This window comes from Rhinolophus ferrumequinum, chromosome 25 (genome assembly GCF_004115265.2).
Source record: "Rhinolophus ferrumequinum isolate MPI-CBG mRhiFer1 chromosome 25, mRhiFer1_v1.p, whole genome shotgun sequence".
NCBI lineage: Eukaryota > Metazoa > Chordata > Mammalia > Chiroptera > Rhinolophidae > Rhinolophus > Rhinolophus ferrumequinum.
This window is the reverse complement of record NC_046308.1, coordinates 6906889-6927596: the sequence shown is the minus strand read 5'-3', so window position 1 is coordinate 6927596 and position 20708 is coordinate 6906889. Positions and strand designations below refer to the sequence as shown.

The window sequence follows — 20708 nt, the reverse complement described above, 5'->3', positions numbered from 1 at the left end:
GAAAGAAGCCACTAGGTGCAGCTCATATCTAAGTAGAGGGGATTTCACAGGGTCTGAACACCAGAATAGGATTACGCAGGGTCATCTTAAAATTTGCACTTTACACCATTTTGTCTTAATGTGCATTGTTTGGATTTTTCATATAAAGCTAAAGCCCTCTGACATTACAGTTGTTGTTAAATAACCATGACTTCAGAGGTCTAGAATTCAAGTGAAGGGTTTGCAATAATAATTTTCCTTGGTTTTGGGTGGTAATCCTCCTTCCATAAATAGAAATGGGGGGTTGTATAAAATAGAATGACAGTAAAGATTCTCTCGGTTTCTATTTTAACATGAAAGCACAAATCAAAATTTAATGATAAACGCTCAAACATTCCAAGTGTGAATGTGAAACGGCACAGTCACTTTGAAAGAGAGTTTGATAGTATCTTTAAAAAGTTAAATATAAATTTACCATACCACCCAACATTTCATTCCTAGGCATCTACTTATGGTCCACATGACATATATTTACAAATGTTCATAGCAGCAGCATTCATAATACCCAAAAACTTGAAACATCTAAATGTCCACCAACTGGTGAGTAGGTACACAAAATGTGGTATATTTATACAATGGAATATTACTTAGTGACAAGGGGTGGAACACTGATACATGCTATGACACAGATAATCCTCAAAAACATTATGCTAAATGAAAGAAAGCAGACAAAGACCACCTATTGTTAGATTCCATTTATATGACATGTCTAGAACAGATAAATCCACTGAGACAGGAAGTAGATTAGCTGTTGTTGGGGCTGAGGATGGGAACCAGGAGTAACTGCAAAGGGGTATGAAGGATCCTTTTGGGGTGAGGAAAATGTTCTGAAATGAGTGGTTATGGTTTCACAACTCTACAAATTTACCAAGAATCACTGAATTGTATACAAAGGGAGTGAATGTCATAACATGTAAATTATACCTTAATAAAACTGTAAAACTATATTTTAAATGATACTGGGTGAAAACTTGGGCTTACTCAGCATAAATGAAGTCAAGTTCAGCTATGTCAGTTTCAGGCCTCTCATTCCACTTCCCTTTTTCTTCCCATCTGTCTGAAATTAGGTCCTAAGATTGAATTCTGGGAACCTGGTCCCTGATATGGCTAACTGTCAAATCATTAAACCACAGAAAGTTGATTGTATTTTTATTATAGTCCTTCTATTTTTTTTCCCCATCTGGTTTTTTTAGCCTCAATTTCCTTTGGGTTAATTTTTAAAGGATTTTGCAACTACTGGTTTAAAAGAATGCTACTTCCCCTCCCAACCCACACACGCCTCCTTTTTACCTAAGGTGGGAGATAAAGCTGATTTCCTCCTTTTCAGGTGTTTGCAGAATATAATGAGCATTTCTGGCTGAATTATAAAGGAGATTAATTTCAATTTGGCTACTGGAAATTCGTGGTTTAATCATTCTCCAGGCTTTTCTATCTCTCTATCTTTTTATCTGACAATTCTGGGAGATTGAGGGGGAATTTTGGTGTTTTCCTCCTATCATTTCCTAAAGTAATTGCACTTTTTTTAAAAACTAGATTCTTCACTTAAAGTTATCTAGTTGCTTCCAGTTCAATTACAACACATTTAAAAAACGGGTTACTGTGCTGGCTAGCAAGCTAAGTTAAAGTAAAACTTCGAAAGGGGCCAAGGTCTAAAGTTCGCACATTCTTGTGAAGTCTGTTTTGTTTCCACCGAAGGAGACCCCATTATCCATAGCTCTACCAATCACGTACATTTATTTCCTTTAGAGCCTCATGAATGAGGAAAAAGAAGTTCAAGTGAGGGAAAATGGGTTCAAATGAAGGTCAGATACCCAAAAGAGTTTTCTGGTTACTGTGTTGCTGGGGTGGAAAAAGTGGGGACAAGGTAACCAGATGTGGGTGGCCCCAGGAGGTTGTGCGATTCCAACACAGTTGGTCTTGGCAGGAAAAGAGATGACGGCCTGTCTTTGAGACACCCAGTTGACACAGCCTACTGTGTGCCAGGTGCTGGGGATACAAAGAAAACTTGTGAGATGCTTGTGTTGAAGGTGCTTTAAACGTAGCAAAACATAGTCTCGGCCCTGAAGGCCCTTGCAGTCCACCTTTTAGGTTGCATCAGGTGGGTGCAATCGCGGGTTCCCCCAGCAGTCTGAGGGCGTTGAAGGAATACTGGGGGGCGGGAAAGAAACGCTGCCCTCCCGTCCTCCACAGTAGGCCAGCCCTGCAGGCGAAGACAGACACGCCCTCTCCAAAGGGCAGACCCGCCTCGAGGAGGGCGGATCCGGGCAGGGCTGGCCGCCGGGCCCTCACCCGACCCCCGCGGACGCGGCCCAGCGCGGCGCCCGCTCCTCACGTGTCCCTCCCGGCCCTGGGGCCGCCTCACGTTCTGCTTCCGTCCGACCCTTCCGACTTCCGGTAAAGAGTCCCCGTCCCGCACCTCCGCGCCCACCCGGCACCGCCACGCGGCGCCTCTCTGTGCGCGGCCCCCGATGCGCTCGGCTGCCGCAGCTCCTCGGGGCCCCACAGCTACCATCGAGCCTCGCCGCTTCGCCGCGACTCGGTGGCCCGGGCGGCGCTCGTTCCCGCGGCCGGTGCGGCGGGGCGGGCGGGGCGGCAGCGACGCGACTCCGGGCCCGTATCCCTCCGCCGCCCCTCCCCCGCCCGGCCCCGGCCCCCCTCCCTCCGGGCTGCGCTCGCCTCCCTCCGCCTCAGACTGTTTTGGTAGCAACGGCAACGGCGGCGGCGCGTTTCAGCCCGGCTCCCGGCGGCTCCTCGGTTTCAGCGGGCCTCCCCGCCCCTTCGTCGTCCTCCTTCTCCCTCTCGCCGGCCCGGGCGTCCCCCCGGCCGCGCCAACCCGCGCCTCCCCGCTCGGCGCCCGCGCGTCCCCGCCGCGTTCCGGCGTTTCCTCGGCGCGCCCGGCTCCCGGCTGTCCCCGCCCGGCGTGCGGGCCGGTGTATGGGCCCCTCACCATGTCGCTGAAGCCTCAGCAGCAGCAGCAGCAGCAGCAGCAGCCACCGCCGCCTGCGGCCGCTAGTGCCCGCAAACCCGGCGGCGGCCTTCTCTCGTCGCCCGCCGCCGCACCGTCGCCGTCCTCGCCCTCAGTCTCGTCGTCCTCGGCCGCGGCTTCCTCCTCCGCAGCGGCGGCGAGCGCAGGCGGCGGGCGGCCCGGCCTGGGCAGGTGGGTGTCGCGCCCCAGGCCCCTCTGCTCCGGGCCCGAACAAGCCCGGGCCTCGCGTCCCCTCCCCCGCGGCCCTCACAGCCGTCCCCGCCCCGTGACCCGCTGGGCTTGGGGGGGTGGGCTGGGGGCCCGCAGTGGGGGTGGGGCTCCCGTTCCGTCTGGAGCCTGGGGGGTTCGGTGGGGGGCGCCGCGGGATCCCTCTGGGAATGTCAGGCCGTGTCCAGCCTCCTGCAACACCCGCACCCCCTCCCCCAAACGGTCAAGATGGAAGGACTGGGCAGCCGCCTCCTCTCCATTTAAGTGTTTGGGAGCGGTTTACAGGTCGCAGCAATTGTCAGCCCCGGTTCCACCTTCCTTAGGCCTCCTCCGCCCCCAGTGGGGTGTGCTTGGGCAGCGCACCCACCCCCAGCTTAAATACTAATGTGGAAGGAAGGGTCTTTAGGGTTGGTTCCGTCTTCCGAAACTTGCCAACTCCCCCATTGGGGAATAACGAGGGAGGGGGAAAGTTAGGGCAGCGCCCCCTCCCTCCCCGTTAACGGGGCAGCCACCGGGCACATCTGGAATCGTTAGGGTCTGTCCAGTGCCCTCAACCTCCCCCTTCCCTGCCCTGGGAAAGATCGAAGGACCGGGTTGGGGTGGGTGGGCAGTGGCCCCCCCCGCACCCCTCCCCATTTAAATCCAAGGCGGCGGCGGGGGCTCCAGAACTCCGTGGAATCGTCCCGCTCCGTGCAGCCTCCCGCAGCGTTCCGCCCTCCCCCACCTGAGGAAGGGGTGGGGAGTGCCCGGCCCCCTCCCGGCCTCCCTCCTTCCCCCGCAAGGCCTCCCCGGCGCGGGTGGTGGCCGAGCCGCATTGCTGTTCCGAGGCCGCGGAGAAGGCGCCTTTGAATAGTGGTGGGCGAGGGCCGGCCCCAGGCGTGCGTCAGAAGCCCGGGCCGGCCTGGGGACCTGGCGTGGTGGTGCTAGTGCTGGTGGCGGCAGGGAGCTGGCACGCTGCGCATTTTGTATCAACCCCCGCCCCAGTTTTTGAAATTTCGAGGGGAGAGGGATTGCAGCAGGAGACATGGTGGCAGAAATGCGGGTGTTTACTTGCGTCGTCTCCCCATAACCCAGGTTTGTGGTAGACACTGAAGGCTCGGTGTCGTCTCAGCTAACCGGGTCTGACTGGAGGGTGTGTTTGTGCGGGAAGGCCTGTGGGGCGGTGTGTGTGTGTGTGTGTGTGTGTGCGCGCGCGTGTGTGTGTGTGTGTGTGGCGGGGGGGGGTTGTCAGTTCGTATTTCACGAACCAAGAAAATGCTTAGTGTTCAAAGCAAATGTCAATAGACTCCATTCCATTGTGGCCAGTGTCCTTAACTTGGGGAGTGCCGCCAGCGCTCACCAAGGGCACGCAAGTCCATTTCCCCTGTGCCCCAGCCCATCCGTGCTGCCGGCTTTGCCATGCCTCCCGTAGGCCTAGGTGGGGTTGACAGGGTTGGTGACCAGGGTCCTCCTCAAATCGACATCCTGGCCTTTAGAAGGTGGGATAAAGGGATTTTCTTTTCCCCGTACACTGAGTTTTCTTTTTAAAAACAGGTTTTCAGCAATCCATTTCCAGAGAATTTTCATTTATGGCAGGAGAAGTTACCCATCAAAATGAATCTGAGCCGATTTTTAAGGAATTCTGCAGCCTTCAATGGGGGGAATGGGGACATTGGGTTTTTTGACTCCTCCCCCCACCTCGCCCCGTCAGTTTTTCCCCTTCTCAGAAACACCTACAAAAAGCTACTTAGCCAAACTAATTCAAATGAAATGGCTATTTACCCAGTTCTGTCCACTAAGGAGTCTATAATAGCTTCATTTTCTCTGTGGCATCCACAATGAAAAATGGAAAAAATTTAAATACAATTTTTCTAGTAAGGATGCATTTTTTTTCCTTCTTTGGCATCAAATAGAAATCTGGCACATAAATTCAACTCGTTCAAATAGTTAAAAAGTAAAAGGTTTTTAAGTTGCGTTGGCTCTCCTTAGGCTTTGACTTTTCACGTGAGGCATAAATTATAGCCCTTACTCTTTTTGATATGTGAAGTTTTGTTTAATGTATTGGACCCACATAATGTGAAATTTTACTCTTCTGCAGATCTTTAGTTAATGTACTTGTAGAATTTCTTTAGTTTGGAATCACTGTTTTTGAATCACAGTTACAATTTCTAGAGTGTCCTCACTTAGGTTTGTGTGTATGAGCAGTTAAAAGAAGTTTCTGGGGCCAAGGGTGGAGAAAGAAAATGCAGCATTGTGTTTAGAGATAGCAAAATACTCTTGAAAGTCTAGAAATTCACATGTCCGCTTTACATAACATAACATTTCTTCATATTTGACTTCTGGGGTTTTGGTGAATGGTGGATTTTCATGACTTTCAAAAATTTATTTTGTCTTTAATTGGCATATATATTTCAGAAGGTGGCTCTTTTAGGACAATGTAACCACAATATTAAAGTTTGGACAAAATTTTACCTTAATCCTTTTCTTATTTTTACTTTCTACCTTTTCATTTTTATGTAGTTTTAGTGATTGTGTATGTTATTTGGTGTTGAGCTTTGTTTTCTCCTTAACTTTCTTTTTTTAGGTTTCTTCTTAACCATTCTATTGTTGGGAATTGAGTTTCCACAGTTTTGCTAATATTATAGGTAATGGTGCAGTAAACATCTTTATACTAATAGCTTTTTGCTTCAGCCTAATTATTTCCTTAGAAAAAGTTCCCAGGAGTGGTTTTACTAGGTCAAAGGTCTTCAAGATTTTTATGGCTCCTGTTAGCTGTGCCATGTTCCTCTTCAGAAGACTTGGATAAGTTTCCAATGCCAAGAAGGTGGCTGTTCTATAAAATGGTTTTCAACAGGGTGGGCGATCTTCAAGGGAAAAGTTGCATTTACTGTCAACATTATTAAGTGCTTTTATTAGTTACCTGATTATTTATTTTTGAGTTTGAAATTGGTTTCTCTCAGGATTTAATGAAATAATATATGTGAAGCTGCTTTGTAAACTAACTGTTAATACTAATAAGGATGCATGGTTATCTGTTGTGCCGATACTTTTACTAAGTAGAGGAATGAAAAGTCCTGAGGAACGTGTTCTGTCTAAAGCTTTTTGCTAGTTTGTTGGTGTTTTGTTAACCTCAGGTCCTCATTCATCTAAAAGTATTTTTTATTAGTTGCTAGCCTATCTCCAGTTTATTTTTGGTAACTTTTATGTAATTTCATGGCATTATATGGAATTATCTCTTTCTCCATTAAAAAAATAATGGATGTACAATCCTACAACCATATTCTCAATTCTAAATAATATAACATTAGAATTTCTTTGGATGTGGGATTAAATGTTGATAAAAATTTTTCATTTTAGTAATTTTCAGCTTAGTGCTTTTACTGCTTTTTCTTAAGGTACTGCAACGTAGAAATTATGCTGCAATTTAGTGAAATTGTTCTTCATGCTTCCATTTAAATATCAGTGAGATGTTCATCTCTAAATATTTTGTAGAAGAGTCTAAAAACATCTACATTTATTCAACACATAAATTTATTGAAAATATATGTGCAGGGCTGGTATAGGAGCTTGGGATATGTCTGAATAAAAGATAGCTGCTCCCCTGGTGTTTACATTTCTAATGTAGTGAACCAGACCATAAACAAGAGACGTTAAATTAAATTAGCAAACTTAAATTAAACTTTAATTAAATCCCATAAGAGCTATGGGATTAGAGGAGAACATATTAGTGTAATACGGGGGCTTTGGGGGAGGGAGTGGTTTGCAATTTTAACTGGGTTTCAGAGGGAGGCCTTGTTGAGAAGGTAGCATTTGAGCAGTTTTGAAGGAGGTGAGGTAGTTAGCTATTTACTTTTTATCTGGATTAGTTAGTCATATGGCCCCGTGTGTGATTTATAAGGTCTAAACTGCATCCTCCTTTGTTAATTCATTCTGTTTTGTGGGTATTGATAATAATCAAATTTGAAGTTGGACCCAAAAAGTTAATTCACATTTAGGTCATTAGAGGCAAGCTGTAAATGGCTTTAATAGAGGTACATTTTTGTTTTTCTGTTGGGCTTATTTATTTTACCTAATCAGTTTAATTTTCATTCCAAGTATCTAGAGAAAATACACTTTTTAAGATGGGGCAAAAACCTACATCAAATTGCTTATCTCTGTCAAAGAAAAAAGTAAGCCTATAATTCCTTAAAAATTTTGCATTCTTAAAAATCAAAGCATTCATGGTATCAGTCATGGTGTTCCTTTTTGGTTGAATGTAAACTTGTATTCTCTGTGTTTTTCTAATTAGAGACAGTTACAATTTTACACAGGGGATGTTAACTCATATCGTAGCTATTTAGTAGCCATATGTTTCGACTTAAAGGAGGATCTGACTTTTTTGTCTGTAAATAGCTACAGCTGTGTTAGAACTTACTCTTACCCTTGCGTTTGTGAAGTGTGTTTTTATACCTTGAAAAGAATTTTAAGTTTTTAGAAGGTTTTTTTCCCCCTAGAACTATCATTTTCTATTTTGGCTACATAGTAATATGTAGTACTCTGACACCATGTAAAGAGTTGAGCCTGAACAAACCCTATTTTTGTAGCTATTTCAAATGATTGTAACAACTTCCATGGAAATGTAAATAGTTTATAACAGGCCTACCTGCTACTGTATCTTTTAAAGTGGATGTCCTTATTTATGTATTCTTTTGAATCCTGTATAGGTCATTTATGACTATTACCAAGATTTTAAGAGGTTCATACAGTGGTCTTTTTAGCAAGAGTGTTACTAAAATAAAACTAGAATGCTTTCCTCGAGGTCTTACTGCCTCCTTAGATGGTATACTTCAAAAATAGGGATGTTTTTATCAGAAAATGTATCCGTAAGTGAATATGAAGCTGGTATGAAGCCTTTGAAAGGTTGAATTTGTAAACCTAAAGCTAGAATTTGTAATGTAGACACTTTTGAACCCATAACCTTTATTAGCATTACTTATGATTGAGCTATATTTATAGGTTGACCTGCGTTTTAATGTTTTTGATATTCTTAAACTATTTTCCCATTCAAAAAATTTCTTCTGTTTTTGAAGATGAACATTCTACGTGGAACAGTACTTTACTAAGGTGCTCGATAAACAAAGCAGATCTGCAATTTTGTAGATAGTTGTGTCATAAACCGCTTTCCTGTTATTTAAAAAACCAATTTGAGAGATTTTATGTAATATATATATTACATACATACATATATATAAACATACATATATATATACACACACATATATATATACATAATTATAATTTAGAGCTTTCAGATGTGTATAGAATGTAGTCCCTGATCTTAAGCTGCTTATAGTATAATAGAGAAAAGAGATGTACTCGAACTGGTGTACAGAACAGATTTATTCTTGAAATTTATAAATTGAGACAATTTTTGTATAAGTACTGTATCAGTTATATTTGAAAGTTCTGTGTTATATAATTTAAAAAACAGTAAGTTTTAAATGCTCACTGTAGGAAAGTAAGAATGCAGAGTATCAAAAAAAAGCAAAAAAAAGCCCAAACTCCTCCAAAATTAAAATTGGCCACAATCTCTCCTTTGAGATAACTGCTGTTAGAAATTTGGTGTACATCTTTTCAGACTCTTTGTGAACATATACATATGTATGTTAAACAAAATGGTATCATATGGTGCATACTGTTTTGGATTCAATAGTATATATCCTATTTTTAAATACTTGTTTTTTTTCCCCCTAAAACTGCAGAATTTTAGAGAATGAAGAAATAACAGAATCTTATCTTAAAATAAAAGGGAAAAAACCCTATGCTTTGAGAGATTAGGGGACTTGCCCAAAGCAGCATATTTGTAGAATTTTATTACATCCCTCCCTTTAAATAAATGCAGACATAGACATAAACGAGATCATTCTGTGTATGTTAAAGAGTGTACAACCACAGATAGTCTTTGCCCTTCAGGATATCTTTGTAACCTTGAGTTTGGCTTGCTAAAATAGAAGGTCTAGTTCCTTATCTTTTAAAAAATATATATGTAATTTTGTACAAATGTGATGTGAAATCTACTTAAATGTTAAGTCCTTGGTTTTGTTATTTTTAATTGTTTTTGCATTGTTATGGATCTGGTTTGTTTTTGAAAATTTGCTACAACTATTAATGTTAGGTTTTATTTGCCGAAAATTAGCAGTTGTATGCATGCGAACATTTGAAATTCCCTTTAAATTAAAAAAAAAAAATTCTTACATAGATTGCTTATACTTTGAGCCTTGAAGTTGACTCAAGTGGGTATAAAATATCAATTTCATGCCATGATTAATAGCTAACTGCATTTTGGGAGCTGGATAAAATAGCATTCTATAATGTAGTCTTTGTAAATCCTATCAGTTTGTGGTATGAGGCTTGTCTGAAATGTAATTATAAATAAGTGTGACTTATTTTTATCAAGTGTATTAGAACTTTAGAATGTTTTAAGTATTATAATAATACTTTCCCCAAAAATAGGACCTAGCTGGACAATCAGCTCTAATGCATCTTTTGGAGCAAAAATTAACATAAGACACGGTTTTATTTTACTATAAGACCCGGTTAATATAATATAATATAGTATAATATTGGATCTTATATTAATTTTTGCTCCAAAAGACACATTAGAGCTGATTCTCTTGCTACTCTTATTTTCAGGGAAACAGGGTAACTAGAGAGGATTTATCTAACAGTGTTGTCAGTATCTGTGACTGTCACTTTATATTCATACTGCTTTTTATAAATCATGTTAAAAAATATTCTTAGCAGTAATCTTTGCAAATAGTCAAGATCAATCTTACAGTTTTGTTTTGAAGGCTGGGTTTGAACCAAATTGTCCATTTTTCTTTTGGGACTCATAAACATTTTTTGTGGACCTTGTGTAATTAACTGTTTTCATTCCTGAAACATAACGTATTTCCCCCAAAATAAGACCTAGCCGGACAATCAGCTCTAATGTGTCTTTTGGAGCAAAAATTAATATAAGACCCGGTATATATTATATTGCTATATTAAAGACCTGGTCTTATAGTAAAATAAGACCGGGTCTTAATACTAATTTTTGCTCCAAAAGATGCATTAGAGCTGATTGTCCTGCTAGGTCTTATTTTCGGGGAAACATGGTACTTGAAAATCAGGTAGACAAAAAAATTAAAGTCTTTACAGTGAAGTTTGTAGATTACACAAAGGAGAGATCCTCAGCGCCTCTTCAGAATTTGTTTGCTTTTACTTTACATGTGATTCTGTATGGTTTGCTTTTTTGATTTATAGATTGCCAGCAAGTAGAAGGATAAAACTTAGAGGCAAATATATTGACAGCAATTAGAAATAATAATGGTGTGATGGACAGTTAAGAGATGGAAGAATTATAAAAAACAGACACAAGAGCTCAAAAAGTAGTCATGAGCCACTGAACGACGGGGATACGTTCTGAGAAATGTGTAGTTAGGCAAACCTCATAGAGTGTACTTACACGAACCTACATGGTGAAGCCTACTGTGATGGTATGTGCTGTACTTTTATGTGACTGGCAGTGCAGTAGGGTTGTTTACATCAGCATTAACACATCAGTACAATCATGTGAGTAATACTTGGTGCTCGGTGGTAGGAATTTTTCAGCTCCATTATAGTCTTATGGGACCACCGTTGTACATGTATATTCGGTTGTGTATGCGGTTTGTTGTAAACGGGAATGTTGTTACGCGGTGCATGACTGTATACCGTCCTGGGAATTTTGACTCCTAAGTTTATAGCTCTATGCCTTAGTAGGCCCCAGAGGCATCACTATTTTATAACACACGGTAGTTAGTTGGTGTGCTCTTAGGGTGACTCATAAGACAACGTTAACTTGTTTTTCATATCTTTCAAAGAAATATTTTTTAAACAGCAGGTTATCACCCCTTAGTAGATTGTAAAATCACTTCAGTGGGTCATGGCAAACATTTTTAGAAAAATGAGAAAGAACATGATCAAATATATGGTGATGGAAGGAGAACTGACTCTGGGTGGTGAACACACAATGTGATATATAGATGATGTAATACAGAACTGTACACCTGAAGTCTATGTAACTTGACTAATCATTGTCACCCCAATAAACTTTAATTAAAAAAATACTTCAGTAAATTAAGAATAAAAGTAAATATGGCAAACGTTAAAAAAAGAAAAAGAACATGTTAGAATGCATTGCATCATTAAGGGTAAGAATTTTTAAAGAACTTCTGTTTCAGTTTATGTATATATAGTGTGTTGCAATGTAAACTAATTTTTCATTGGTATAGTCAAAGTCAATATTTAGATGCACTGAGATCCAGTAACAGGATTGAGGAAGGGTTTTGCAGTTATGTCTAGGCTAGCACTGCCAGATTTAGCATAAAAATATAGGATACTGAGTTAAACTTGAATTTCTGATAAACGATGACTAATTTCTTAGTATAAATATGTCCCAAATTGCATGGGACAAAATTATTCATTATTTATCTGAAATTCAAATTCAACTGGCCATCCTATATTTTATCTGGCCCTGATCTAGGCTAGAGTTGGGGTTACCCACTTGGTAACTAAAATTTAACTCCGTGATGGCAGGAACTTTGTTTTTCACTGCTGTATTCCAATCTCCCGGAACAGTGCTTAGCACTTAGTAAGTGGTCAGGTATTGGAATGAATGGATGGATGGATGGATGGGCAAGTCATTCACTCACTCTCAGGCTCAATTTTTGTATCTATTAAAGGGGGAAAGAATACCTGCTTTAAGATGTGAGATACTACATTTTTATTACATTCTTTTCTTGGCACATAGTAGACCCTCAATCTTTCAGAATCATACAAATTTGGAGTTGGAAGTGTCTCTGGATTTTTAGTTCTCATTCTCTTTATAGGTGAGGAAACCAAGGCCACAGAGATTGTTTGTCAGAGTTCTCCCATTGGCTGCATAGCGGGGTTAGAATCTTGTTCCCTTTTCTTTCTTTCTTTCTTTTTTTTTTTTTTTGGAGGGTGGGGAAGGGAACAGTGTGTACTTCCAGGACTGTTTTCCAAGTCAAGTTGTTGACCTTTCAGTCTTAGTTGTGGAGGGCGCAGCTCAGCTTCAGGTCCAGTTGCTGTTGTTAGTTGCAGAGGGCACAGCCCACCATCCCTTGTGGGAGTCGAACCGGCAACCTTGTGGTTGAGAGGACGCGCTCCAACCAACTGAGCCATCCGGGAGCTCAGTGGCAGCTCAGCTCAAGGTGCCGTATTCAATCTTAGTTGCAGGGGGCGCTGCCCACCATCCCTTGTGGGACTCAGAAATTGAACTGGCAACCTTGTGGTTGAGAGCCCACTGGCCCATGTGGAAATCAAACCGGCAGCCTTTGGAGTTAGGAGCTCTAACCGCCTGAGCCACTGGGCCGGCCCCTCTTTTCTTTCTAATACATTTCTTAAGACATTTTAAAAATTTGATGTTTATTCAGTAATCTAAGAACAGATTCCTATTCAGAAAAAAAATCATTTTCTAAGTGTTCCAGTTAGCAAAAACTCTACTTTGCTGGTTTTTGTTTTCTGTCACATATATTTCAAGTGAAAGTGTTTCTCTTTAGTCCTTTTTAACTTAGCCACTTGAGTTCAAAATGAAGTTTCTGTGTAATGTTTCTACCAGGCATTCCTTTCCTTTCCTCTGTGACTATCCTTAACCTAGATGGCAAATAGGTTTTACCTCTGTGCCAATTCTGATTGATGTGAGTGTATGTAGAGGATTCCGAGATTTCATGTGGCTTTAGAGAAGGGATGTGGCTAGAGAAGGGGTGGGGTGAGTCTTTCTGTCGTGGGTACCAGAGGATATTTGCTGCCTGTGGCTTAGCAAGCGTCCTGTGCACTTCATGTTCAGATACTTCGTGCATACCCCACAGCCACAACAGTCTCCCCAAACGTCATCCGTCAGGTCCCCTTTCTACTGAGAGACTTTTAGTGGCTCTCATTACTAGCTGAATCTACTCCAGACTATTCAGCCTGATGGCCAAGTCCCTCCACAGACTGTACACACTGTATTTATTCACCAGCATAAATCAAATTCTTCCAGTCTAGTCATCTCGTCCTCTTAAACATAAATCTTTAAAGGCTTAGCCCAGATCCTCTCTTACAGTGTCTCACCATATTTACCTTAGGAAAAGGTGATTCCTTCCTCTTCCTGTAGTTTTTGGCAGGTATCTTTTCTGTGGTATTCAGTGCACAGTGCCTTGTATTTAAGTGCAGCAGCTCCTCCTTACACGCTTTCTCCTTACAGTGAACTCTGAGATGGGAGCAAAGCTACACCCCAGAACAAAAGTGAGTTTAACCCCACCAACAGATGGCTTCTTTGTTTCTTTATGGTCATTTCGCAGTCAACCATTCGTGTTGTTTTTAAATTCTGAGTTTACTGTATTTGAACTTTGTTGTTAAAGCTGTTATCGTCAGCAAGTGCAGCAGTAGTGAGTATTGACAGTGTCAGAATAAAGCATTTAATTGTAGAAATGAGAGATTAAAAAAATTGTAAGTAGTGAGGAAATGATGGCTTGGGACAGGATGAATTATGCCAAAGGATAGAGATAAAAAAGTACCATTTTTAGTAATAATCTGCAAAAGATAAAGAGAACTAATGAATGAAATGGGAAAACTTGGACGTTTGCAGCTACAGATATTAATTTGGGAGAAGGGTGAAGTAGTTAAAGTGCTGCTGCTGAAACGTTTATCAAGACCTGAAAATAGTGCTGCAGGGTCCCAGTCCATTGATCAAAGGGCCTAAGGCATCTCCAGTGCCACCTGAGGAGATCATTAAGAGAAGGTCATCTTTTGGGAAGAGATGCCCAGTGGAATGTTTATATATTGGGTCTTCAAGCTTCAAAACTTCCTCCTGTCCATTTTGGACTTAGGAACACATGGATATATAGAAGAGACTTAAAAATTTTTTTTTCATTGCTCAATGCAGAATGATTTAGCTCAAATTACTAGACAGTTATTCCTTATTGTGGTAGATTGCTTTTTTATTAAGAGATATAGTTTATATAAAGTTCACTCTTTTTAGTGTATGGTTCTTGAGTTTTGACAAACAAGTCATGTAGCCACCACCACAATCATAGTGTGACCCCATAAAGTTTCCTTGTGTCTCTTGTTAGTCCCCTTTCTCCAACCCTGGCAATTACTGATCTGTTTCCTGTCATTATAGTTCTGTCTTTTCTAGAATGTCAGGTACATGGAACCGTATAGCATACAGCCCTTGTGATTGGGTTCTCTCATGGATGGATCATAATGGTTTGAGATTCGTTCATATTACTGCATGTAACGGAATCTTCATCTTTAGTGCTGAGTAGTATTCCATTGTGTGCGTATACCACAGTTTGTTCATCATGTGAGGGGCATTTGAGTTAGTTAGCTGTTTTGGGCTATTATGAATAAACCTGCTATGCACATTTATATGCAGATTTTGTGTGATCACGGTTACCTTTCTCTTGGTTAAATACATAGAAATGGGATTTCTGAGTTGAATGGCAAGTATTTATTTAATTTTGAAGATAATTGGGAAACTATTTGCTAAAGTAACTGTACTATTTTGTATTCCCCTCAGCAGCGTATGAGATTTCTAATTGCTCCAATTCCTTGGCAACACTTGGTATGTTAATCTTTAATTCCAGCCATTCTGCTGGCTGTGCAGTGGCATTTCATTGTGGTTTGAATTTGTATTTCTTTAGTACCTAATGATATTGAACATCTTTTCTTGTGCCTGTTTGTCATTTGTGTCTCATTTTTGGTGACAAACTATTTGGGATCTAACTTGTTTGGAAGTAAAGGAGTTTCTGTGTTTGCATTGCTTTCCTTCTAGATTTAGAGCATCTTTAGGACAGGGACAGGTGCCTTCTACAATTTTGGATACTTAGTAAATGGTAAATTATTTGTGCGTTATGTGCACATTTGTTTCATTATTAAGCAGACGTATTTACCCTGCCACGGAAAAGCTGTCATCTCAAGAGGAACGTGGCATTCAGTTTACAGGCAGCATACCATAGTTAAACTTTGTGTGTGTGTGTGTGTGTGTACACCTCCTGTTCGCTAGGCTCTGGGGACACAGTAGTAAACAAGCTAGATAAGGTCTCCTTTCCTGGAGCTCATATGCTCATGGAGGTGACAGGGCAGAAAGTTCAAACCACCCCTGCTACCTCATGATATGTTTTGAGTTGCTAATGCTTGCTTCTATTTTATTAATTATTGGAAGGAAGTCTTTTAGATGAGGGGGGAAAACTGCTTTTCTAGTCTGGTATGTTGCTAACGGTCTTATTTCTTTTAATGCTTTAGGGACAGCCATTGGCTAGTCACAGAAATCAGTATGTTTGAGAAGCCTCCTGGTCTTAGCTTATGAAAGCTGATTAGGGTCATAATTGAAAGGGAGAGGGACAACAGTTATTTAGTGGACCCCCACCATGAGCTTTCTGTTCTGCTAGGGCATATATGTGTGTATATACAATTTCCCCCCCCATTTGATTATCACACAATCCTATTAGAAAATATGCTGCCCCATCCCATTTTACCCACGAGGAAGCTAAGGCCCAGGGAGACTAAGGGTGGCCTGTTTATATTTACTCAGCTAGAAAGTGGCAGAGATAGAATGACTTACTATAGTTGTATTTACAATCTCTGGAAAGATATATACAAGTGAGGACAGAAGAAAACTGGTGATGGATTTAAGGAATGTTACAGTTAACCCTTGAACAGTGCAGGGGTTAGAGGTACCAATCACATGCACAGTCAAAAATCCTGTGTATAACTTTTGACTCCCTCAAAAATTTTCCTGCTAATAGCCTACTGTTGACTGGAATCCTTACCAATAACATACACAATCGGTTAACACATACTTGATATGTTACATGTATTAATACTGTATTCTTACAATAAATTAAGCTAGAGAAAAAAATGTTAATAAAATTATAAACATTTACAGTACTGTACATATTTATTTGTAAAAATTCACGTATAAGTGGACCCACATAGTTCAAACCTGTGTTGTTCAAGGGTCAACTGTAGTTTATTATTTTAATTGACAAAGAACTTGAGCCACTAGCTTCACTGGGTGAAAGAACATACTTCAACAGATTCCTTAGGGTGAAAAATGGAGAAGAAAATAGGGAATTTGCATTTGTGACAGATATGGAATTAGTTATTCACAGTCTACAAATGTTAAGGAAGTCTGCATATTTTTAACCCAATTCACAAGGTCAGAGAATAAATAAGAACTCCTCTATTATAAAAATTTTTCCCATATAAAATATGTTAGGAAAAAGCTAACATTTCTGAGCTAAGCGGTAGTAGTAGCCATTTTTCTAAAGGAAAAAAAAAGTTCGGATATCTGTGATGTGAAAACGGTTTATGGAGAACTTTCTATTTATATAATGATAATTACCATTTACTGTGTGCCTATTAGGTTTCAGGAACTGTGCCAAGTGCCTTACTTATATATCCTTTAATCCTTACAACAGCCCAGCCTGTCAGGTTGGTGGTGCCATATCCATCTTACAGATGAGGAAGAGGTGGTTCAGAGAAATGAAGGAACTTGCCCAAGGTCAAAGAGCTAGGAAGTGATGAAGCTGAGATTCTAACCTTGTAAGACTTCAGAGATTTTGCCTTTAATTAGTGTGCTCCACTGCTTCTTGTATCACTTTATGACAAAACAAAAGCCAATAAAAATCAGTGAAGAAACAATTCAGTCATTGTTATCCATAAAATAGTTTCAATTACCCATGCCTTAGTCCTGGCAGTTCTCAATTTATAAATGAGTCTGGATCCAAACGTTTATGGCTTTTGTGTTACAATTTGGAGACAGTGTTATAAGTGGTGGTTGGTTTTCTGCACCTGTCTATTTTATCAGATAGTCAATGGTAACCCATAATTAATTTGAAGTAAGTAGTAGTACCATATCGTGGGCTAAGGCATTTGTGGCTTGATCTTAAAAATCCACACACCACTTACGATGTTTCATTGGGAAAATGAGAGTGTAGAGCCCTTTTCCATTTCCATCGTGTCTAAGTCATGTTAGAGGCTGCGTGGCCGTGGGGCTAAGACGTCAGCAGCACACTTGAGTCTTCCAAAAAGAAAGGTATTAAATATTTGAGGAAATGATTCCTGTCCTCTGTGGCTTTAGGGAAATTTCTGGCTATGCTGCGATTATTTATCATGTTTGGTGATTCTCTACATTTAATTCTTTTGAATATGTTTAGCCTTTATTTATCTATTTATTTTCCTCCCCTTTGCTGCTTCCCCCATTCAAGCTGTTGTTTCTCAGTCTAGTTGTGTAGGACACAGCTAGCTCCCTGGCCCATGCTGGTATTAATGAGACTTGCGCTCCTCCCCCGCCAGGGGGTTGGTCATTGGTGGGTCATTGGTCGGCACCTCACAGTGGCTCATGGCAGCTGTTGCCGGCTGCTCCTGGCAGTCCACGGTAGCTCGTGGCAGCATTCAGCAGCCCACGGCAGCACTCGTCAGCCCACTCCCACCTCTGGCTGCTCACGGCAGCCCACGGCAGTCCAGCTCCCAGGGAGAGCTGTTGTTGTTCATAGTCTTAGCTGTAGAGGGCGCAGCTCACTGGCCCATGTGGGAATCGAACCGGTGATCTCAACGCTAGGAGCACAGCGCTCCAACCACCTGAGCCACTGGGCCGGCCCACATTTAATTCTTAATCACTGCAACATATTCATTTTGCCCTCCGGTTTAACCTAGTCTACCACTTGGTATTAGACTTAAACTTCTGTTGGGTCACCCCTCTAACTCAAAAGTCACTCTGTCCCAAGCCTGAGGTTCTGTTCACTTTCAAGGCTTTCCATGATTTAACCCAGGAGTTGGCAAACTTTTTCTGTAATGAGCCACATAATAAGTATTCCAGGCTTTGCAAGCTATATGGTCTGTTTTTGGCATATTTTTCCTTTTTTTTTAACCCTTTAAAAATGTAAAAAGCGTTCTTAGCTCTGGGCCATATGAAAACAGGCCACAGGGCTGGGTGTTTGCTGACCCTTTATGTAGAACCCCATTTTATCTTTCTAGTCATGTTTCCCATCAATTCTTCAAAATATAATCCCCATTTAAATCAAGATGGTCTTTCTCATTGCTTCTGTAGGTACCATCTTTCAACCCTGTTTGTGCTTCCATCATTTCTGCCTTTCCACATTTTCATAATAAGATCTAGGCCAAGTCTTCCATGACACTAACTCGCGTTTATTTTTCTTTTTATTAATACCTGTAGAACTTAGGTTGTCCCATATAAGTTCAGTTTTCTTAATTGCGAACACGTTCCATGTTTTTCCATAGTAGTTTGCTGTGAACTAGAGGAATAAAATGGTTCATGTTTTCCCTCAAACTGTTCTATGGAGAATGCCTCAAGTTGCTTTGTCTTTCACAGTGTTCCTTTTCTTCGGCATCTTATTCCCCACCTCAAATCTGAATTTTAGAATTGGAAGCTTGCATTTGACATCATCCTGTCTCGTCCTCTTTAACTTAACAGAGGAACAAGAACTGTAAATGGCTTGTCCAAAGTGCCATAGCAGTTTATTCAGGTTGCGATGGAAGGCAGGTGGTTTCACTTTTGTTTGAGTTTCTTCCTCTGTGAAATGGGGATGATGAGGATTAAAGGAAATTATGTGTAAAGTGCTTAAATCAATGTCTTGCGTGTAGTAAGTGCTTAGTAACTTTTAGCTGTTGTTATTAGCATGTTTGGAAACCAGTGAAAAACTGCTTGAGCAAGTTAAGGCTGAAAAGTGGTGTTGGTGGGTTTGGACTAGTGCCATATGAGTGGATACAGTTTAGCATTTCATTGAACTTGTATGTATACTGTTCATTAATTCAGTGAATATTGGAAGCTGTCAGACTGGGACAGTTGAGAGGAATGAAACATCTTTGCTTCTAAGTGACCTTATGTATTGGGGGAAGTAGGCATGCAGGTAGTGTCAACTGATAGCTCTGAGGAGGGAGGGAGTGCCTGCCTTGGGTGCATGGTGAAGAGGAAAAGCTTAAGAACGTGGTGAGCATTGAGATGGATCTTGCAAAATGATAGTCATTCTTTAGTGTGGCCATGGGAAAAAGAAAAGAGGAAGTCCCGGGCAGGGAAAAGTTTGTGCTGAAGCGCAGACATGCTATAAACATGGAGTGTGTAGAAAAACTTGACTCGTAGTGCGGTAGAAGAATTGGAGGAGGCTCTTACTGAAAGCAGGGACACAGATTTGGAGGCTCTTGTAGTTAAAGAAGAAATGAAGTAAGCTTGAAATGAATACTAATAAGAATTTTTCAATAGAAAATTTCAACATAAAAAATAGAATAATGAGCCTTGTGTATCTGTCACTCACCTTCAGCAGTTACCACAAAATGGCTCATCTTGTTTCACCTACACTCACCTCTTCCCCATTATCACTTGTCATTTTGGAGGGGATTAATCTGTTCTGAGGCCTCAGGAAAGATTAATGACTAATGGCTAAACCATGGCAGTCTTGAGTTCACTGGGAGGAAGCACTGCTGGTGCATTAGCCAGAGAGGATGAATGCTTTGGAAGGTGGGTAGTGCCTGGTGCTGGCGAAGCTCAAGGAGACGACGGGAACCGCACTGGCCGATACGGTGTAGAAATTTGAAATTAATTTAAAATTTTACTTCCTTAGTCTCCCTAGCCATATTTCAAATGCTCAGCCACCTCATGTTCCTACTGGCTAACATATTGGGCAGCACAGATCTAGAACTTTTTTTTCATTATAGAAAGTTTTATTGGACAGCACTGGACTCGAGCCCCAAGATCCGTTTTTATCTGAGTCCTGTGGAGCTTTTGGTGTGTCTAGGTCATATCTAATTGTGCGTGTCTTTATGGTCAAGCCCCTCATCTCTTCCTTTAAATAAAGCTTCATGTGAAGAGATTTATTTTTTACAATTGTAGTGTGTGCTGGAATATGAGGAAAACAATTGTATTAGCTAACAATTATTATTACTCAATGTGCCAGACATTGTTCTTAAGCCAAACTATCCATATGGAATATTATTAAATTTTTACAACCTTATGAGAAGATACCTTTTTTTTTTTTGAGAAGGTACTATTTTTAATCACCATTTTATAAATGTTGAAATTGAGACACAAAGAGCCGAAGTCATAGGTTAATGTCACAGAGCTGGGAAATAATAGGGGCCAGAATTCGAATGCAAGCAGTTTGCAGACAAATGAAATTAGTTCTTGTGGGAATGGTAGTTGTTTTGAAACATTGCTTTTAGGTGATTACGTGACGAGGTTAATCTGGTAGTTGTTCTGTGTAAATTGAGAGTTGCCGGACCACCTCAGTTTGCTAAAAAAAACTGTGGGTTGTCATGGCCCGCTCCCTGCTGCCACCTTATTTGACTCATCTTTTCAGTGAGGAAATAGTTATTCAGTAAGTATTAATTATAGAATTTCCCTTTTTAATAAAAAAACAACTGAAATGGGAAGAACAAAATGACTCACTTGAGTTAACTAGAAGAGCTCCAATTA

General features: G+C 41.1%; 1 protein-coding gene across 21 annotated transcripts in view; it reads left to right on the top strand.

Moving 5' to 3' along the window:
• Nucleotides 1–2719: 2719 nt before the first annotated feature.
• ATXN2 (ataxin 2) overlaps nt 2720–20708 on the top strand; it is a 111587-nt gene continuing 93598 nt past the window's right edge. For 10 of the 21 annotated variants that reach the window (XM_033097370.1, XM_033097369.1, XM_033097368.1 and 7 more), the window contains exon 1: nt 2857–3196. In XM_033097370.1, the coding sequence (XP_032953261.1) occupies nt 2988–3196 (209 nt within the window). In that variant the 5' untranslated portion in view covers nt 2857–2987. Of the gene's footprint in view, nt 3197–20708 lie in introns of all 21 variants that reach the window. The other 11 variants (XM_033097379.1, XM_033097385.1, XM_033097382.1 and 8 more) reach the window with 3 other exon arrangements.